Source organism: Lithobates pipiens, unplaced genomic scaffold (genome assembly GCF_037356315.1).
Source record: "Lithobates pipiens isolate NorthernLeopardFrog02 unplaced genomic scaffold, aLitPip1_a1.2 Scaffold_23, whole genome shotgun sequence".
In the NCBI taxonomy this organism is placed as follows: domain Eukaryota; kingdom Metazoa; phylum Chordata; class Amphibia; order Anura; family Ranidae; genus Lithobates; species Lithobates pipiens.
This window is the reverse complement of record NW_027507785.1, coordinates 252,977,305-252,998,249: the sequence shown is the minus strand read 5'-3', so window position 1 is coordinate 252,998,249 and position 20,945 is coordinate 252,977,305. Positions and strand designations below refer to the sequence as shown.

The following is a 20,945-nucleotide window of genomic DNA, read 5'->3' as shown; positions in this document are numbered from 1 at the left end:
ATACTACACAGATGTCAATAGTGGCCAGCTTCTTTTGTATTCCCATGAAACCAACCTAAATAGATCATCAGTGGCTAGCTTCTTCTTTTGTATATACTGTAGAGAGGTCATCAATGGCCAACTTTTACTTTTACATTCCCATGCAACCATCTTAAATAGAGCTCGGTGGCTAGATTCTTCATTTGTTCCCGGACCACTGATCTCAGTACCAGATGTCGCGCATGCCCCGTGCAAGATCTGGGGCAATGTAAAAGGACATTATGCCAGCCTAAGCTCATATTGCTAAAGCCACGACAAAAAGATATAATAAAAAATAAAACATCTCGCAGTTTGTGCATGGAATCTCCCTGGAAGGCATGGGTGATGTAGCCATCCCAGGGGACGGTTGAGAGGCCAGGGCTATGTCACCAATGCCTGGGAAGGCTAGAATGTTGATGTAATTCAAAAGTAAGTTTTGTAATAAATCATTTTATTAAACCATGAATGGGCCATGTTTATAGACGTGCATACAGAGGTGCATGCATGTGTGTTTTTTTGCATGGGAAGAAAGGGCGTTCCGCTTTAAAAAAATAAAAAAAGAGCAGGCGGAAAGGCTAGAAAATCTTGCCTAATTGCTCTAGTCCCTCCTGAGTCATCAGTATCTCCTCCTTCCGCCACAGGCTTAATACGAACATTCATATCTATGTGCCCCGGCAGGAAGAGGAGATCTTCCTGAGGTATACTGCCAACTTTACTATATGGGGACTGTGGCCATGTACCGGGGTCAAATTGCTATCAGTTTATCATAGGATGAATAGAGCTGAACTGCAATGAGGTCGGACCAAGTTTGAAGGCACTGCAACCAAACTGGTGATGTCATGAAGGAACATGTGGGGCTGGTACACAAAGCAACCATGGAGGGAAAAAAACGGAGACATGCATTCCCTGACCGGCATGGGAAGTGAGGAAGAATAACAGCTCAGTTCCTGACAGGGTCAGCAGGATGATGGAAGACTCTAGATTCCTCACAGACATATGACGGTTCATTCAGCCAAAAAAGCAACAGTTTTGTTCTCATCAAGAACGTTAAAGTAGGTCTTAGTGTGACTGAACTAAAAATAAAAATGTTTACTCATGACAGGAGTAAACATGTAATAAAGCTCAATTGTATGCTCAATAAGCATTACCTATTTTTTATTTTTACAAAGTTTTAGTCTTGTCAAGTGAATTAAAAATTAAAAAAAAAAAAAAAAAAAAAAATAATAAAAAAAATATAAGAAGGGGCCAAAGCTCAACGTACAGTCTAGGCATGACTCTGTGCCAGGACAAACTAACGTCCATGCACTAGTGTTTCGTCATCTCGGCCAGGCCATATTCGAGAGGCCAAAGACTCCAAACCATGAAGAATACCAGGAGAAGATGAAAGTCAATGGCAGAGGGGGAGGTGACATTGAAGCACTCGAGATCCTTCAGTAATGTACAGCTCTGCCACAATAACCTCCCGACATGGCACATTATACAGCAACAAATGAGCTAAAGTACCTTTTATCATTAAAAAAGCAAACTTTGATTAGATTTGTACACAGCCAAGATTACAGATTCTCCTGGCAAGACAAATGTTAATATATATAAGTAGTGATTGAAGTCCGACAAATGACTTTGCTTAGGCTGAGATGTCAGTCTGCAAGCATTTCCATGTCTTCTCTGACTGCAGGAGGAGGCTGATCTGTGTCATCTCTTTACCAGCATCTCAATCCAAGTAGTATATGCTGACCCTGTATGTAAAGATGGTGTCATTGTCTTAGGGGGAGGATGCAGATAAAGGACACGATGCTCTCCCGTAAAATTGTTTTAGTAGGAGGGAAATGCCCATAAGTGTTGCACATTACCTGAGCATGCATGTGCCTTAGAGCCGGTTCACACAGGGGCGACTCAGATCCGACTTCAAGTCGCCCCAAGTCACCTCAGGTCGCACAACAAGTAGAAATCAATGTAAGTGAATGATAGCCGTCTTAATGCACGCTACTGAAGTCGCTCCGACTTCAGAAAAGGTTCCTGTACTACTTCAATCCAACTTGTAGGCGACTGGTACCCATTGATTTCAATGGAGGTCGCCTCCAAGTCGGATCTCCGTCTATACGGAGGCGACTCTCAGAGAATTATCAGTTCTCAAAAGGAGTTCCCCCCTGAGAGCTCATTCTCTGATTGACCACAGCAAGTCGCCTGGCCTGGGGCGACTTAAAGTAGTGTTGTAAGTCACGTCCAAGTCACGTTGCCCCTGTGTGAACCGAGCCGAACATGAGAATATATACTAGATGATATTTACACTTTAGCAAAACCCCCTTGCTTCTTCTGCTGCAGTTGGCAACACTACCAGGCACTTCTGAGTATGGGGAGCATGTGACAACCTTTCCTATATCAGTATGCTGGCCTTACAGCCAATTGCTAGGCCTGAACATCGTCACAAGGAGTGGGCATATGTCGTCACCACTTCCTCTGGTAGGAGATACCACCAAATTTCAGTGCTGGCTGTGACAAGATGATGGAGCTGCAAGGGAGTACGGGCAAGATGGATTATAAGAGATCAGGGTCTTTCCAGAGAAAATTCCACTTTGACCTGCATGGCAAGGTGGCAGTGACTTTTTAAAATGTATGTCAAGGCAAAATATAAATAAATAAAAATGTACATCTTTCAACACATGCACATTAAAAACAGGTTTTAGCCCTTTCATAAACATTTCATTTATTACAGGTCCATACATTTATTGGCATGGCTATTACAGACATAAATATGCGTCCAGGAGCAGCAGAGTTAGTCGCTTCAAGCGTTTTTTCCTGCCCCAACAGCTGCTATATGTTAGTGCTTGAGCATTAATTTCAATGACCAGGATAAATTATTTATTCTGGCTAATGAAATTAGTTAACGCCCAAGAGCTTGACGCCTGTAAAAGCTCCTAAAAGCTTATAAAAGCTTTAAACACTTTTACAAGGGTCAGGCTTTTTTTCTGCAAAAACCCTGCTGACTTCTAGGAAAGAGTTAAATAAATGTCCGTGTGCATAAGGCCTTAAACATCTCGCTTTTCTGCTTCTCTGCACCTCTCCCTATAGAAGCTCAAAAATTGTGGTCAATCCCGAAATGCTGAGCAAAGGTGGAACACAATTGTCTATGGCCCCAGTTCAGAGAGCGTGCCACCAGATCCCATGTTCAACTCCCTGTCTTTTCAAGTGGATTGCTTGCTATGATGACACAAACAGGCCAAACAGCATCTTTGGTTGCTGGAATGTAGGCGACCAGATCACATGGCGTCATTGGTTGCTGTGACACAACTGGCTGGGCCTGAACTGGTTGTTTTGGTGCAGGTAACCAAGCTTCCCACACCATCTGAAAGAATGACACTGTGCAGTTCAACCTCCTGCCTCCTAGCAATTAAATCTGCTGCATTGCTGGGCCCAGCAACCATTGACACTATGTGGCCGACTGCCTTCTAGCAACCAAAAATTATGTGCGGTCAAGCTTCCTGCATCCTAGCAACCAATAAGACTATGTAGACCAGCCGAATGCATCCCAATACCCAATTAAGCTGGCAGTGGATCCAACTGAGCCTATCATTACTTAGACAAAAAAAAAAGCAGTGGACAGAGGAACAGTCACATAGCTCCCCCTGAATACCTAGCGATGGTACTAGTCTCCCAAAGAAGGGTCTGTTGCCCAAGAAAAGCATAGTCAATCACTGCCAATTTATATATTTGGGGGAACGGGTGGTGCTTTCAACAACATCTCAGAAAAAAACAACACTTTAGACCCCTTTCACACTAGGGCAGTTTTCAGGTGGTTTAGCGCTGGAAATTGCCTCTGCTAAGCGCCTGAAAACCACCTCCCATTCATTTAAGTGTGACTTTTCACACTCGGGCGGATGCTTCGGGAAAAAAAGTCCTGCAATCAGGATCTTTGGGGTGTTTTGGGCGCGATGTATACTGTCTACTACAGTCTAATCTACTGACTGACTTCTGTTCAACCATTAGGATTTTATCTGCTCAATCAGTGCTGCAGGCCATGGCCTGCAGAGCTGATCAGTGTATTCTGCAAGCAAGGAAGTATCCCCCATTGTCACACTACAAAGACAGCAGGAAGGATTCCTCCATCTGTCTTGAATTTGTGGACGGAGCAAAAATCGGGTCAGTTTTTTTCGTTCTACCTGCATGAAAAAAGCCAACTCATCTATGACCAGATTAACATTAGCTGATTATAGAGCCCACCTGATGAAATTTCTGACAGAGGAAGTCCTTTAAGTGTAGGAAAAATCACTCCCTTCAAAATTACAGACTGTACCTGAAATGCAAACATTTTTGAAATCCTCTTTAAACTTGAGCACGACTGAAACCGTGGGTATGGTAAGGAGGAGGATGAGCGGAAACAGTTAAGGCATTTGACTATGTGGGGGGAGTTAAAAAGGAAAGTTTAGGAGTCTAGGGTTCTGTGCTCCTTCTACTGCAGACTTGGAATTTGACGGCTATATAAATTGAGACTCGGCCATAAAACCTTGACAGAAGAGTTCAGGAAAGGGTTAGGTTTGGTTTGTCTAGCAGTAAAGCAGAGCCACGTTGCAATTTTTGTATTGAGACACAAGCACTTAGTGTGGGCATAGCATATATTGCTGTACAAGTTCACCTATGACAAGCTGTTTATGTGCTGAAGAGCGTCTCCATATGGTCTACTGTACACTGCTCTAGAGATCAAAGTAGAACTAAAGAATCTCCTATGAAAGCCTAAAAAAGTACCACATTCAGTTTTGAATGTGATACACAAGCCTCATAAAAATTAAACTTCTTTTACCTTCCCTGATTGAGCCAAATCCTCCATCGTTTGTATCTCATACTCCCCCAACCGAGACACTGCAGCTCAAGTGGGAGGGTTTCAGCATCAAAGGCAGAGCTGTCAATCCAGAAATCCATGGGCAGGACTACGTGTGACCATCGGCTGATTGGCATGCTACAGGCTTGTGAATCGGCAGTAAACATTTGATAATTATGCCTCCTTCAAAAAAACGGTTGCAGCACAGGATTGGCATTATTAAAAAAAAAAAAAAAAAACCCCACGAAAGGAATTCAGAAGGCAGGTATATTGCCCCCTGAATGCCTGTCAGCTGCACCTGTACTGCCCTCTGAAAAGTAAACTAAGCCCAGTGCAAGCAAGCACAGCCTACTCAATTCAAAAGAAGCTCAACATCGTGGTCACCCATCACAGCAAACTGCATTAGGTTGACTTCACTGGCAGAATAAACAAATATATGTAGAAACTTTCAAGAAGGCAAAAAGAAAACTGTAGATGCTCTTATAAAATCACAGCAGAATTTATAAGGGTCAAGTAAAGCAACTTTTTTTCCGGGATAGAAGAACAGTGAAGTTAGAACGATCAGGTTTTGAATACCGTTTCCCTGTTGAGATTTGCGCTCAGGAATTTGAAATGCCGACCATAGAAAATAAAGGAGATTTTCCTTCTCTGACCATTAAGTGTGACATCGGTCACCTGGAGAGATAGTAGATGGCAATTCTCCCTTATGGACGGACAAAAATAAAAATACAGACAAGAGGTTCTTATCCCCTTCACACTACTAGAAAATTTGTTTATTATTAACCGTATTGGAATGGGGAAAAGGGGGGTGGTGGGGGATAAAAAGGGGACGAGGATCCCTACATCCAGTGGACCACCACAATATTTAATTCTTTCCACCAAATTGTCTCTACATTGGTTGCTCCTGTGCAGTCAATCCAAAAGGTAGCAGAGATTCAAAAGACAGTCCTATAGGTCCTCATTCACACTTTAGCATTTTGCTCCACAATGTTCAACATCCAAAATCCTGTGTATTTCAATGACAGCTGTTCACATATGAATGAGCGCTCTGGTGCCTGTAGCTCGACCCGATGCTTCAAAAGCTAGCTTTGAGGGAGATGGGCTTTGGGCCCATAGACTTGAATGAAACGCCTGAAAAACGCATGAATTTAGCATCTCCAGGCTTCAGTCTGTAATGCTTTCCATTAGCCGAAACAAAAACACCTAAAGCTTGCATACAATTCTTGCCATATGCTTCTAAAAAATATGCCTATGTGAGTGTTAGGCTCCATGCACACTGGGCTTTAAAAAAAAAAAAAAAAAAAAAAAAAAACACAACACCAGTTCTCTTGGGAGTACAAAACGCTCATATAGAGCATTTTTTGTACAAAGTTTAGAAGAGTTTTATGTTTTTTCTGCCTCCAAGCTCCAATAAGAAAAAACGCAAACCAGAAGGGTTTTTTTTTCTGCCTCTAAATGTTAAACTCAAAATATGCCTCTTAACGTTCTAATGTGCATGGGCACATAGAATAACATTGAGCTGCTTCTACAGGCAGAACTAAAAAAAAAAAAAAAAAAAAAAAAAAAACTCCTGTAGAAGCAATGTTTTTTTGCCAGTGTGCATGGAGCCTTATGCTTACTACAACCTTATGTTGCCTTTATGATCATTTTCTTCCTGCGATTATCCGGTTTTTGTTTTAGGCCTCATGCACACTGAACGTTTTTACAGCTGCTGCTTTTGGCTTCAGCCATTTTTTTTCTACAGTCCATAAACTCTCCAGCATGTTATCTTATGTGTCCATGCACACATAGGCTATTAAGTGTTTTTGGCTGGGGAGTTTTTTTTTTTTTTTTTTTGACAGCCAAAAAACTAGTGGGTTCGGAGAGGCGTTTTTTCAGCTGTAAAAATACTCCAACATCAAAAAACGCCTAAACGCTGATAAACGCTCAAAAAAGTGAGTCACCATCGTTTAACATTTTTGATCCATTGAAAAATAAAAAGCTACAAAATAAAAAAAACACTAACGCTGAAAACCGCTATTGCAAAAACTTTGAAAAACTCACTGCAAAGCTACTGACGGTTTTAGAACGTTAATATAACAATCCAGTGTGCATGAGGCCTTATATTCATCTGTGCAAACTAATGTATGCTTTAAGTCTTGCTGTATACATTTTTGTGCATGTGCGAAATCTGTACCACTTTTTTGTACAACTTCTATAAAAATGTATAGTTTAAAATAAGTTTCCCAAAAAATTGTATTCTTCTGTGTTCTGGCTGAGAGTGCTGATCAGGAGCCCATCGGCAGCCCTTTTGACAGAAGATTGCCGAATGTTGGACGGTTTCTATTGAACCGCCAAGGCCGCCCGACATTCGGCCTGTGTTTACTAGGCTTAAACCAAAGCTCTACCCGAAAAAGAGGAAGCGCCGCTTGTTTGCTTTCTCCCCCGCCTCCTCTGGCACAATTTGAAGGGGGAGAGCGGGTACCAGTTTGACAGGTACCCGTCCCCACTAATGGGAGAACTCACAGCGGCGAGGTCCCCTCCTCCTTCCACTGCCGCAGGGCTATTCAGAAAGCGCAGTGTGCTTCACACATGCGCAGTAGGGAAGGCTTCAATGCTGGATTCCCTTAGACCCCTTTCACACCACACCGCCCTTTGCGTCGGCGGTAAGACGCCACTATTTTTAGCAGCGTTTTAACGCCGGATTTGCGGTGCATTTCGGCCGCTAGCGGGGCGCTTTTACCCCCGCTAGCTGCCGCAAAAGGGTTAAAACTGCCAGAAATACGCCACAATAGCGGTGTTTTGCCGGCAGCATTACAGCGCTGCCCCATTGATTTCAATGGGGAGCACCGGTAAACACACCGCTCCTTCACCGCTCCAAAGAAGCTGCTGGCAGGACTTTTTTCTGATGTCCTGCCAGCGCACTGCTGTAGTGTGAAAGCCTTCGGGGCTTTCACACTACACACAATGGTGCATCTTCTTTAGGGCGGATTGCAGGCGCTATTTCTAACACTATAGCGCCTGCAAAACGCCCTGGTGTGAAAGGGGTGTTAGAAGGAATGGCGGCGGCAGCTCCCAAGAGCCAATTGAAAAATCGGCTGAGATGCCGACATTGCGGGATCCCTGGACAACAATGTCCTAATATTTAAAAAAAGTCAGCAGCTAAATTTTTGGGAGATTTCCCTTCACTTCCTGTCACACAGCCAAAACAGGAAAACAAGAGGAAATCCCTGAAAAAAAAGGGAGGGAATCTCTTGTCACCAGGGTCACAAGAACTAGAATTCCCACTGGAAGATTCCCCCTCTAATTTTGTTCTGGTGACAACCAAAAATTTTAGATTTCCTTTTACTTTGGGTGAGAGCAATAAACAGGACAACTAAAGAGGGTAAATCTCTAAATCGAGCACAGACAGCGATAGAAACCTGACAGATGTCAGATAACCCCCCCCCCCCCCCAACCACATGTGTAAAGCAGGCCTAATAAAAATTTAGATTTCTTCATCAGCCATTAGAATTTTAAAAACTCTTTGTAACAGTTTATACAGGACAAAAACGGTTTGTAAATGTAGGATTTGTGTGCAGAGGTTTCTTCTCCTCCTCCTTTGGATGGAGTTCTGTCTGCCCTTGAGTTATGATGACAAAAGGTGAAAGAGTCAGGGAAAAGCCTAAACCACCACAAGCGAACTCTGGATGAACTTAGACTGAGGAGGGAGTCTGGGAGCTTGAAAATAACAGCTTTTAAATCTTCTGGTCCTGGAAATGTTAACCAGAGGGTACACACACACACACACACACACACACACACACACACACGAGAATGGCCACCACATCCAGCTGTTACAGAACGATCATAAGGGGGAAGAACCGATCACCCGGCATGGATGCCCCAGCTGATGCTCATTGTTTTCCCCACCAGACAAGCCGGCACCGCCGTGCTAACCAGTCTGCTCTGTAGGAACTAGTAGCATACAGGTTTATCCAGTGTAAACATTAATTTCTGTTTGTACAGTGGTCATCGATTGAATGGATGTTCAATATCTATAGGCACGTTCATATTTTTCTTCATTTTGCTAATAAAACAAAACAGCGCAGCCATCAACAGGTTAACAGGACAGGCCCGCAATCAATATCCTAGTAGCAGGAAATGGCAAAAATAGGAGCATGAGGATGTGGTGTACCCCCTGCCAAGATCAAGGCCAAGGCATAGGTAACAATAGACAAGTGATCACTGATCTGATTGTTTAACCACTTCAGATCCGCGCTATTGCCAAATGACGGCATTAGCGCGGACCTACATTTTCAGGACTACGTCTATTGACGTCGTCCTGGTTACGAGCGGCCTGCGCGCCCCCTGAGGGGCGCGCGCGGCGCGCTCTGTGATCGGCGAGTCCGTGAGACTCGCCTGATCACCGATCCGTGTAAGGGGTCGATCCCGACCCCTTATCACGTGATCAGCTGTCAGCCAATGACAGCTGATCATGTGATAGAACGGAGCCGGTAATCGGCTATTATTCCTCCTCGCGCTGACAGCGCAAGGAGAGAAAAAAAAAGCCGATCACCGGCGGCCGTGATCGGGACATCAGTCCCGATCACGGCCAGCAATACAAGGGACCACCTGCCACCTGCCTGTGCCCACCTGCCTCCCGCAGTGCCATCCTGAAGTAAAATAAAAGAAAAAGTGCCCCCCGTCAGTGCCCCCTGTCAGTGCCCACAGTGCCACCCACAGTGCCACCCACAGTGCCACCCACAGTGCCACCCACAGTGCCACCCACAGTGCCACCCACAGTGCCACCCAATCTGCCTCAAAGGTGCTGCACCCCAGTGCCGCCCATCAGTGCCCAGCAGTGCCGCCCATCAGTGCCCAGCAGTGCCGCCCATCAGTGCCCAGCAGTGCCACCTATCAGAGCCACCTATCAGTGCCACCTATCAGTGCCCATCAGTCCCATCTATCTGTGGTACCTATCAGTGCCCATCCGTGCCACCCATCCGTGCCACTTATCCGCGCCACCCATCCGTGCCATCTTATCTGTGCCCATCTTTGCCCATCAGTGCCGCCTTATCTGTGCCCATCGGTGCCGCCTTATCTGTGCCTATTAGTGCCGCCTTAACTATGCCTATCAGTGCCCACCAGTGCAGCCCATCAGTGCCCACCAATGCAGCCCATCAGTGCCCACCAATGCAGCCCATCAGTGCCCACCAATGCAGCCCATCAGTGCCCACCAATGCAGCCCATCAGTGCCGCCTAATCAGCGCACTTCAATGAAGGAGAAAAATGACCCGTTTGCAAAATTTTATAACAAACTATTAAAACATGATTTTTTTTTATTTTTTTTTTTTTTTGCATCTTTTTTTGTTTGTTTAGCAAAAAATAAAACTCCGAGCTGTAACTAAATACCACCAAAAGAAAGCTCTATTTGTGGGAAAAAAATGATAAAAATTTCATTTGGGTACAGTGTTGTATGCCCGCGCAATTGTCACTCAAAGTGCATCAGCGCTGAAAGCTGAAAATTGGTCTGGGACTGAGGGGGGTTTAAGTGCCCAGTAAGCAAGTGGTTAAACCTATCTTTTACTTGAAGGCCATCATCCCACATAAGAAACAAATCGATTTAAATGAATTCTAACTACGTTTTCCCTTCAGATCCGTCTGTCCTTTTACATAGGATCATTTATTGATCGATCTTCCTATGTAGTGCAATATGTTTGTTTTGTTTTCTCCCCCTCACCAAAACAATCTTTGTGCTGTATAGTCTTAAAGAGGTAGTAAAGCTGTGTCTGCTATTTTTACCTACAGGTAAGCTTATAATAAAGCGGACACATCATCTCCTAAATGTGCACCGTTTAGGAAAACAGTTACCTGTGTAGCCGCCGGTGACTGCTTTGAAGGAAGAAAGGGCATAAACAGCGATTCCCGTGCACATGTGGAGTCCGCGAACCTGGAAAGAAGACCGGGTGAAGATGGAAGCCCTAGCAGCAATGACAGGGTGCCGCTGGAGGCCTTCAGTTTAAGGCAAGTCTCTCATTGTGCTAGTATGGGATGCATATTAGCACATTATGACATTGCCTTGCAGGGTGAAACTTTTTTTCCTTCACAACGTTTACTACTGCTTTAACATTATAAATATGTCAGCATAACAAATACTATTTTTTTTTCTCTATTAAAAAAAAAACCATGACAGTGCACAGCCCTCCATTTGTCTTTTCTATCATGCAGGAAGTCGGTGCTGCTGTCCACACCTATGACAGGTATATCTGACAATCACAGATTAGAGGTATGCTGGTAAAGTGGGCCTTCGCTCCCTGGGGCAATTTTTCTGAATTCATACACAGTAAAAAATAAAATAAAAAATTCTCATTAAAATTACGTCGAAGCCCCAGATGTTACACATTTTCTGAAAGCAGAAGCCTTGGGGGGGGGGGGATTGTGACTGTTGCAATTTGTTACGTTGCATAGTATTTGCGCAGCTGTTTATCAAAGCATATTTAGGGCCAAAATGCACTACAATATAAAAAATAAATAAACTACTACACACAAACATAATTGAATACTTCATTGTTGGGAAAAAATGTAAGGCCTCATGCACGTGGCCTTAAAACACACACACACACACACACACTTTACAGCCCGTATGCTTTTTTTCCTGCCTGTAAAAGCATGTTTATGTTAGTCTTATGGCCATGCACATATAGGCTTTTACAGGAGTATTTGAGGAGTGCTTACAGGAGAGAGAAACCCCCCCACCACACACACAAGCTGAGAGGAACTTATAAGGAGAAAACGTGCATATGAACGTAAAAACATTAAATAAATGAATATTCTAGCCAACAGAATGTACTCAAATGCTATAAGTGCACAAATGTGGGTGCAATATGAGACTTTTAGCATTTTTTTCTGTCATCAGTTCTTGCATTCATAGGGGCTTTTTCAAATTTCCCCACATGCATGAGGCCTAAAAAAAAAAAAAAAAAAAAAATGTTTTTCCTTAGAGCAAACAGATACCACACATATCAAGACTGAAAATTCTGGTACCTAATATTTTCTTGCTTTATAAACTTTTGAAAAGTTATCAATTTGGTGTTAGCCATAAATTATGACCCTAGAGTTCTTGCATTCACTGTAATGATCACAGCGACGAGTCGCGGGTGGCATAATTTGCTTACATTTACACCCCTTGCTACTGTAATAGTGATCGGGCAGCTGTAGAACCAACTGGATTACTTTTACTAAATGGCCATTTCTTGGCTGGAAAAAATTGACACCAAGATCCGAGGAGGTATTTATTTTTCTGATCTAGCCTAACTTCCTATCCTATTTCGCAGAAGGCATCAGCTTCCATTCACTGCGGCTGAAAAAGCATGGATCAATCACGTGCTAGTGGCAGATTACAGCAAAACGAATAAACAAAAACACATGGGGGGAATGAAGTTCCTCTTTAAGGTTCCCATTACTACCAGATTTATGTCCACAGGCCTCCAACAGTCCTGCATAGCCATATATCAAAATGGTTAGAAATTAATGTTGAAGCTTGCTCCAGGGTTGTCTGCATGTCCCTCCCCTTCGGGTGTCTTACTAGAAAGACTTGTTCACCCCAAGCATTCCTTTTGGGGGCACAAGCTTGGTCTGTGGGATGGTCAGATTGTCCATTCACGTTTCTCTGGTGTCTATTGGTCAGTGTGAACAGAGAAGGTGCAATCAACTGGCAAATCAGATTTTTTTTTTTTCCCCTCTGTTGCTGCAGCCTCGCTTGGCTTTAAACAGAGTCTTCCCTATATTTATATAGTGTCAGTATATTGCACAGCACTTGTTTAAGTGTTATCCATGTCAGTTCCTGCCCCCCACAAGAGCTAACAATCTGCCATCCTGATCATGGTCGAGATGAGCCATGTTAAACTGCTGCAGCCACCTCGACCATTTACTAACCCTTCATATATTGGGCACAAGATATTATTGAGCTTATTGGAACTACAAGCAAGTCAGTTAGAGAAAACCACAGCAAAGCCCTTTGTCTAGCCCTTGGACCATCTTGCATGCCGTGGGCCAAACACGACACATTCTGCTGTAATGCAATTTTTAATGTACAACTCATGTGATTTACTCCTCTTCAGCAAATTTAACATATTGCTAAGTTCTGCAGTGCAGATTTACATTTATATTAAAGAATACATTTGAGGGTATTATGCACACAATGTCATTATGGTTTTATGTGCCCGAAATAAAGGGGTTAACAGCACTGGAGGCAAAGCAAGAGCCTGGAATGCAGAGGAACAGGTAACATTTCCTGCAAGCTGCCTGTCATACTAATTCATGCCCGAACTGAATGGACTGATGGCCCTACCACTAGCAGGCACGGCTGTGCGGGAGACAGAATGGAGAGAAAGAAAGAAGGATAGCCGGGAGTGCAGTGTGGGAGTAGAAGCTAAATGACAGCAAACCAGAGAAAAAAAAAAAATGTCCAAAATAGAAGGGAACTACACTTTTTTTTTTATTACAATAGTGTATGGTCAATAGGAGGCAAAGAACTGTAAAGCGCTAACAAGCAGGGCCTCCGTTTTCTCTTGAACTGTACTGTAACTGCCATCTGCTCTCATGTTGTAAAGAGTTATATATAAATCTTGTATAGTAACTGCTATGTATCATCAGGTAGCTAATTCCGTAAGGCTAAAGTAAACCTTGGGGAATTGACCTTAGTGGACAGTAAGCAGTAAAAGGAGGATAGGTGGATCTAAAATTTGGCTAGTTCGGCAGGGACTGGAGGAATTTCGATCAGTGTTGCGATCGATCATCATTACGTTCGCTCATTCAGCATAGATTGACAAATCTCTCCTGCTGGCTATAGTATTTCAACAACTGCAGTTATCATAATACCAGAACAAGCCATATCCGACATTTCACCTTCCAAGGCTCCTTCAACAAGAAGTCCATGGAGGCACCCCCAACATTGGTGGATAGGTCTCTCTCACACTTCTTGATTGCACATTACAATTATGCACCTTAAAGCTGAACCTCAATATATTAAATTTTTGAGGTTTACCCATGGCGTGCTGGCTTTCCATGTAAATATCACCACTCACCCTACACCCGCCAAAAGGGCAAGAAAGGTATGACAGTGGTTGGACTGGACTGATGATTTTGGTTGGATTATGCCACCAGGCCCATTAACATCTGAAGTTTGCCATGTATAGCAAGCTTACAAGAGAAGTTTGAACTGCCTGCATGATCATTTCTGGTTAGCGAAGCTCAAAGGGCCAGCATGACAGCCAGGCGACTAGCAATGTCAAAGGAGAAGCCAACAATGGTAGACACAGCGTTTCTCTCAGGAGGTTTGCATTTACATTTCATGGATTTGATTTGTATGCTAAAATATGATTAGCGGTTACAGTTGGTGCGTTTTCTGTGCTCTTTGAACTCCTTCACAACATCAACTATAGGAGTTCAAAATGTAGGTATCAGGTAGTGGAAAATGCTGGAGGCTGTGAGTTTTGAACAGATTGAATATTAAAAGTGCAGTAAGGGAAGGTACACTGAGCAGAGCACATAAGAAGTTAAACACAGTAAGTAATGTTTGCAGTAAACAGATTTCTTTTTACAATACATTAGGGCTTGTTCACAAAGACCACGTTGTCATGCAGTTTGCTGCAATACAAACAGTCTTTGAAAATATACTACTGTTTCTAATTGGATCCCTTACTACTGGACTGCAATGTAGAACATTTAGAACAGGGGTACCCTAAAAAAAAAAAAAAAAAAAAAAAAAAAAAACTGTTTACAGTCCTTCAGACTTTAAGAGGATGGGAGTGTGGGCCGTGGCAGTAGAAAATGTTCAGACATCTATGGTGTCAGAGATATAGTGCCCCAAGGGCCAGATAAAAGGCAAGCAAAAGAGCCACATCTGGCCACAGTTTGGAAACACACACACACACACACACACACTTTGGAAATCCTTAGATTTCCCCCATCTAAGCTCTACAGCATGGAAGTTCACAGGAAGCAGCTAAAATTTGAGTCATATGTAGTTAAGTTTTTCTCTCTCTGGTACATTTAGAGTAGACCTAAACCCAACCACCTAGGACCCCCCCCCCCCCCCCCCCGAAGTTGGGAATGGGTTCCTTAAAGCTATGTGCAATGGCAGTCTGACAGCTCCCGCAGCTAATCATGGCCGCTCATGCAGCAATTACCTGCAAACATTCGGCCCTGGACACAGTCTGTATCCAGGGAATCAACCCAGAAACAATTACATGTGAGTGGCCATGATCAGCTTCAAAACATGTCGGCCTCCCATAGCTTTCAAGAGTCACTGCCGCCAGCAGCCAATAGACTGAACCCCTGGGTCTCCCACATGGTAATCTCCAATGGACCCATTCACAAGTGTGAACAGGGCCTAAATCTCACACAAAAGATGTAATGTCTTTAAATATGTACATTTTTAAATTTTTTAAATTAAATACATGGCTATTCTACCATGAAAAATGTTTGTTCAGGCGACCCCCCCCCCCCCCCCCCGTGTCATCACTCTGACAAATGCACTGAAGACAAACGGCTATGTCAATATACATTAAAACAGGCATTGTCCACATTGGTCGCCATAAGTAAACTGATGAAGAGGAATGATGTCTATGCCCCACACAGTGTTATAAACTGCCTCAGCAAATACAAGAAAGACTTTAAAGGGAACAAAAAAGTGATTGACTTCCTGTACAATAATAATGGACAAAGCCAGTCACAAACCAACTCGACAGTTCTCCCTAATATGTGGACTAGCCACCCATCCAGGTGCTTTAAAAAAGGCACTGTACACTTTTAAATATCTTCATTGTTTAATCTAAGCATTAGTGTAGTTATGTTCCATGCATTGTTAGTTTGTCATGATTGGCTCACATGTTGTGGCTGCATTTTTTCATGGCTGATCGATTTGCCCATATCCATATATTATTTCACCTAGCTTGTCCCTATTCGTTAAAGAGATGCAACTTCATGGTCTTGGTCACAAAATGTCCAAAATATGCCTCACCATTTCCTCTGTGCTGCATTACAAATGCGGGAGTGCGGATGTGATGAAAGCCCACAATTGGATCTCTCTCTAATTGCTCTGCCTGTCTGAGTCTGTATTAGATCTAATTACCGTTTGGCTCTCCCCTGCAGAACACTGGACTGAGAAACTAGGGATTGTGAGATATGTATGTAGCCCGGCTTCTGAAGAACACGCGCTATGTTTTTGAAAGTTAAGGTTACACCTGAACTGCAGTTTTGTTTGGGTACAATTGTTCTACATTTGGACCTCAGCATCAGTCTGATTGGACCATAGGATGTTCAGCCTGACCACAAGGGGCGTTGTCTCTTCTGGCAGGCACAGAACCACAGTCTAGTTGGGTGCTTTAAGTTTATTCTCTCTTGGAGCCTGCCCAGTGGGAGTGTCACTCTTACTGTGCTTTCTGGGAGAGAGTACTTAAGATGCGGCTGTCACATGGTTCGGGGTTCCTGTCCAGAAGTAAGTTCTGGCTCTATGGTCCTGGTCCTCCTGACCAGACCCCAGGAAGGCTATGGCCTGGGGTGCGGATCCACCCGACGTATTGTCTCAGGGCTGGCTAGCCCGAGGCAAGGAAACTAAAGAAGGATTCCGAGGTGGTCCGGTGCAGTCTCCGGTAGTTGGAGAGGCCCAGTAACTTTGTAGCTATCCAGGGGAGGACTCTTCAGAAGAAGGCCACGTACAGGTTGGCTTCTTAGCAAGAGCCTGGTGGGGCTGAAGTACCTAAGTGAAACCTGTCTCGTGGGTATCGCCAAGCTGGCTGAAAGATCCAGATATCACACGCGTGTTCCACAAGTTTTAGTTTCCTGTAAGTTCTACAACTTCTGTGGCAGAGACTTGTTCCTGAGTGAAGCACCTTGTTGGCTGCTAGGCCTTGTGAGAGAGGGACTATCCAACTTGAGTGAACAGCCAGTTGTGAATGGCTATTCTCTGGATTTAGTCAAAGTAAGCAAGTCCTTCATTATTGACTTTGACACTAATGCCGCGTACACACGATCGAATTTTATGACGTACTTAGTCCATTGAAACGCATTTCAACGGACAATCCGATCGTGTGTGGGCTTCAGCTGACTTTTTCAGCGTGAAGTCCGGAGTATTAAGAAGGCCGGTTTGCACACCAATCTTCCCGTTGTACTTTGGTTTCAGCGGACAATACGTTCGTCAGTATGCTAGTCCGACGGACTAAGAATGGCGCATGCCCAGAAAGGATTTACAGGCCGGAAGCGTTCTGTCTTGTAAAACTAGTGTTCGTATTGAAGCTAGCATATTCGTCATGCTGCTAATTTTGTGATCTTTTAATATAGCACATTATTTTCTTCTTCATAATGCGAGAAAAGTGAAGTTGCTTTGCTGCTTATATTCACACAGAGTTATCACAAATGTCTTTATTCATCCTCATCTTATGATTAATATTCCAATTCGAGAATAAATAAAAAAAAAAAAAAAAACGGACGAATTAAGCTGAAGTCTGAAAAGCGCATATCGTTTCTAACCAAACTTCCACTAACGCAAAGTCAGCAGAAGGAGCCCAAAGGGTGCTTTGCTGTGTCTTGGACTTCCTATTTCTAGTCCTGTCGTACGTGCTGTACGTCATCGCGCAAGCTTTCGTCGGACTGTTTGTGTATCCGTGTGTGGCCAAGTCCGTTCGGTAGAAAGTCTGCCGGATTGTATGACGGACTAAGTACGTCATACAATTCGATCGTGTGTACGCGGCATAAGAGTACCTGAACTTCCTTCCTAACCCTCTGATCCCATTTTAAAAGGAGACTGTCCGTTGTCTACTTTTTTACAATAAAAATCCCTTTATGCGGATCTGTCATCAGTCTCTAAAGTTACTGGTCATCTACCACGGGAAACGCCTAGACACAAATCGAGGAGAAGAAGGTAACGGTAAGCCCAAATCAAACCAACAGCTCCTTCAGGGGTTAGTGCTACATGTAGTTTCTTCACAGGAAACGTCAGTACTTAAGACAGGGGTAATGCATCAACCTGTACAATTCCATGTAGCATGTCTCATGTTTGAACACAAACAGAAACGGCTAACACAGGAATGAACATTTACTCCACTATAGGCTATGCATACAGGGCAACAAATGACATCATGAAACATGGTCAATGCTCATCCTATGCAGGTGAAAAACAAGGTGCAGGTAGGCTGGTTTACAATGCCTTTAAAATTGCTTATTTTTCTCTCACCAAGAATAATCATAGCATATGAAATGGGCCACCACATACTCTTTGCCATCTTGATTTCAGAAGTAGAAACAAATCTAAAAACAAAAATTACTACATTTATTAAGGTCTCTCAATTTTCCATTTGACTAGCAGTAGACTGTAGTGCAGGAGCGCATGAAGTGGAGGCCAGCATGCCTCAAAAGCTTACACTACAATCTAGTTAGCCAAAAAATGGTATCAACTGTAAATCCAAACGTCTAGATCTTCCATGAAGAAACCATGCCTTCTAAGAGATCGAATTTCAAAGAAAGATTAAATTATAATACATGCACTAAAGCCGTAACAAAATTAACCCAACCCATCTGCACAACCACTTCTTTTTAAGGTGTTTCTAAAAAGATCATCAAGCACTAGCATGTCTTGATTTTTCGCAGTTTCCAAAAAATTTTGAAAATGCTGCAGAACAGATTTAAAATGTGTGGATACAATTAGTTCTGGTCACATCGCAAGTGTAATTATAGCGGTTTCCAAAGCCTGTCTATCAACAGAGGGTTACGCTTATAAACTTGGCAATCCATCAATGAAATACCATATAGAGAAAAATGCATCTATCAAGTAGTACATCACACATTTGTGATTAGTGTATAACTGTAGATTAGCCAGAGCACCGAGCAGTCAATTATACAGCCACTCCACCGGCCATGTCCTTACCTGTCTTTTCTTTAATTTCACAAAGCACATTGAAGAGCGCCGGCTTCATTCTGTGGCAGTTAAGGGCATGTTTCCTAGAAATGGTATAAAAAGAAAAAATAAATCAGTCTGGATACAAACAACCACACTAATAGAAATACAAAATTGGAGCCAGTAATGTAAGAGTCTCTTTGAAAAAACAGGTTGCTTTATATCCTTTTAAACCAGCTTTTCAACTTTTGTTACTCAAAGAAACCCATAGTCCATTGGTGGTCATTACGAAAATTGCACTACATTAGTGGTGGTCAGTAGGAAGAATACCCCCGCCCCCCCCCCTTACAGTGGTGGTGAGGATGCCACCCTTAAGGGCCATGCCAATGGCTCTGTCAAGTGGCGTTGGGCCTAGAACTATGCAGGCACCATTACATGGGAAGTCAACAACTCACAGCTCAAGGAATCCCTAGGCTTCAAACCCTGGTTGGAGCATGGCTACTATAAATCTTTGTCACATTGTACATTTAGTTAAAGTGCCAAGAAACCAAGAGTAAGCACCTTTAAGCGTCCCAGTACCAGTTAAGGCCAATCAATCAACTTATAAAACAGTGTCCCCTGCCCATCTTGAACAGCTCCATAAAAAAAAAAAAAAAACAACAAACACGCCACCACACATGGATTTGCGCTACCGCTAGGAGGATACAGGCGTCACCATTGCCTAGCAAGCTATAAGGCGGCTAGCATGTTTCAGAATTTTGAGACAGAAGATAGCATACAAATCAGATATTACTTTGATACCCAAACCATTTGAAACGTTAAAAAGGAACATATATTGGTACTTGTACCATCAGATTGCTCGGTATAGCTTCTTCTTTGTAATTGCATTATATTTTATTTTCTGCTTGCTTATATTACTTTTTTTCCTTCATTAAATGTAACCATATTGCTACACTTAGAGGCGCCTCTCCTCTTTTATACTCAGTTGTGACATGCCGCTACTTGTATATCAAGACATCTCTTGTATATCAAGGTAACATTTATTTAAAAAATTTAGCTTGTCTTGCAAAAACGCTCTCAAACCAAGGTATTACTGTAAAACGGTTGAGACCATTTTACACTATGAGGAGTCTCCCTGTTTTTTTACCCATTTTAACTGAGGATTCATCCATCCATCCCATCTGAGACGGTGAGCTGGATCATCTTGTCACAATAAGGGGAACAAAGTGAGGCAGGCAGGGGGAAAATTTCCGGATTTCCATCGGAGGATCAGAGATCCCAATAAGCGCTGAATGATCTTCTTGCATAAGGAAGATCACTGGTGATCTGGTGAGCCCCCCCATCTGATTTATGGTGAAGGTGTCACAATGGTGAATGTCTAAGCACTGCATCGTCAGGATCGATCTTATCCAGTGTGGGACACTGACATGCATGAATTGTTTGCACAGAAGCACTTAATGATCAATTTATGAACATTGCACTTTATGAATATAATATATTTTGCATAAGGACATTTTTGATTGGATTTTCTGTTCACCTCAAAGGCTTTGCACTATGTCCTATATGGTGTTTTGCACATGGTAATTTTATTTAGCGCTGCACTTTTAGGACATACAATATAAACGTTCTATGTGAAAATATACAGGTCGTTTAAATCAGGAGTAAGCAATCTCGGCACTCCAGCTGTGGTGAAACTACAAATCCCACCATGCCTCTGCCTCTAGGAGTCATGGCTGCGATTGTCAGAGTCTTGCAGTTTCACCACAGCTGGAGGGCCGAGGTTTCCTACCCCTGGTTTAGATCATCCGACTTTTAAATGGTAGCTTTGGATGCACAGATCATGATACAACATATTCATACATCAGATCTATTAGACCCAGTCTTGCCATCATAGTTTCTGGTATCAATAAATGACATGGGTTTATGAATCTGAAAATTAACTTATCTTTGGGCACTCCAGACAGACAATGACAAAAAGGTAATTAATTATGGCAATGTCTACAAGTTTTCAACAATGTTGAGACCAAGGCTGCCCATTCATGCATCAGTTTTTATGTTATTTTTTTTTTTTTTTTTTAAAGTTTAGCTAGCTGGCTAAATAAAAAATAAATATATATGAACCAATCTCTCCCCCCCCCCCCCCCCCCACACACACACACTGTGGATGCAGGAATCCTCCCCGCTGTGTCATTGTATTCTGACAACAGGAAGATTTCCCCACAGTCAGAATACACGGATCAGCTCTGCAGTTTATTGGCT

At 43.0% G+C, this 20,945-nt stretch overlaps 1 protein-coding gene across 12 annotated transcripts in view; it reads right to left on the bottom strand.

Moving 5' to 3' along the window:
- The window catches only part of PBX1 (PBX homeobox 1), a 205,490-nt gene that overhangs the window by 139,433 nt on the left and 45,112 nt on the right, over window positions 1–20,945 (bottom strand). For all 12 annotated transcript variants that reach the window (XM_077453035.1, XM_077453038.1, XM_077453028.1 and 9 more), the window contains one exon: window positions 18,717–18,790. In XM_077453035.1, the coding sequence (XP_077309161.1) occupies window positions 18,717–18,790 (74 nt within the window). The remainder of the gene's footprint in view (window positions 1–18,716; window positions 18,791–20,945) is intronic.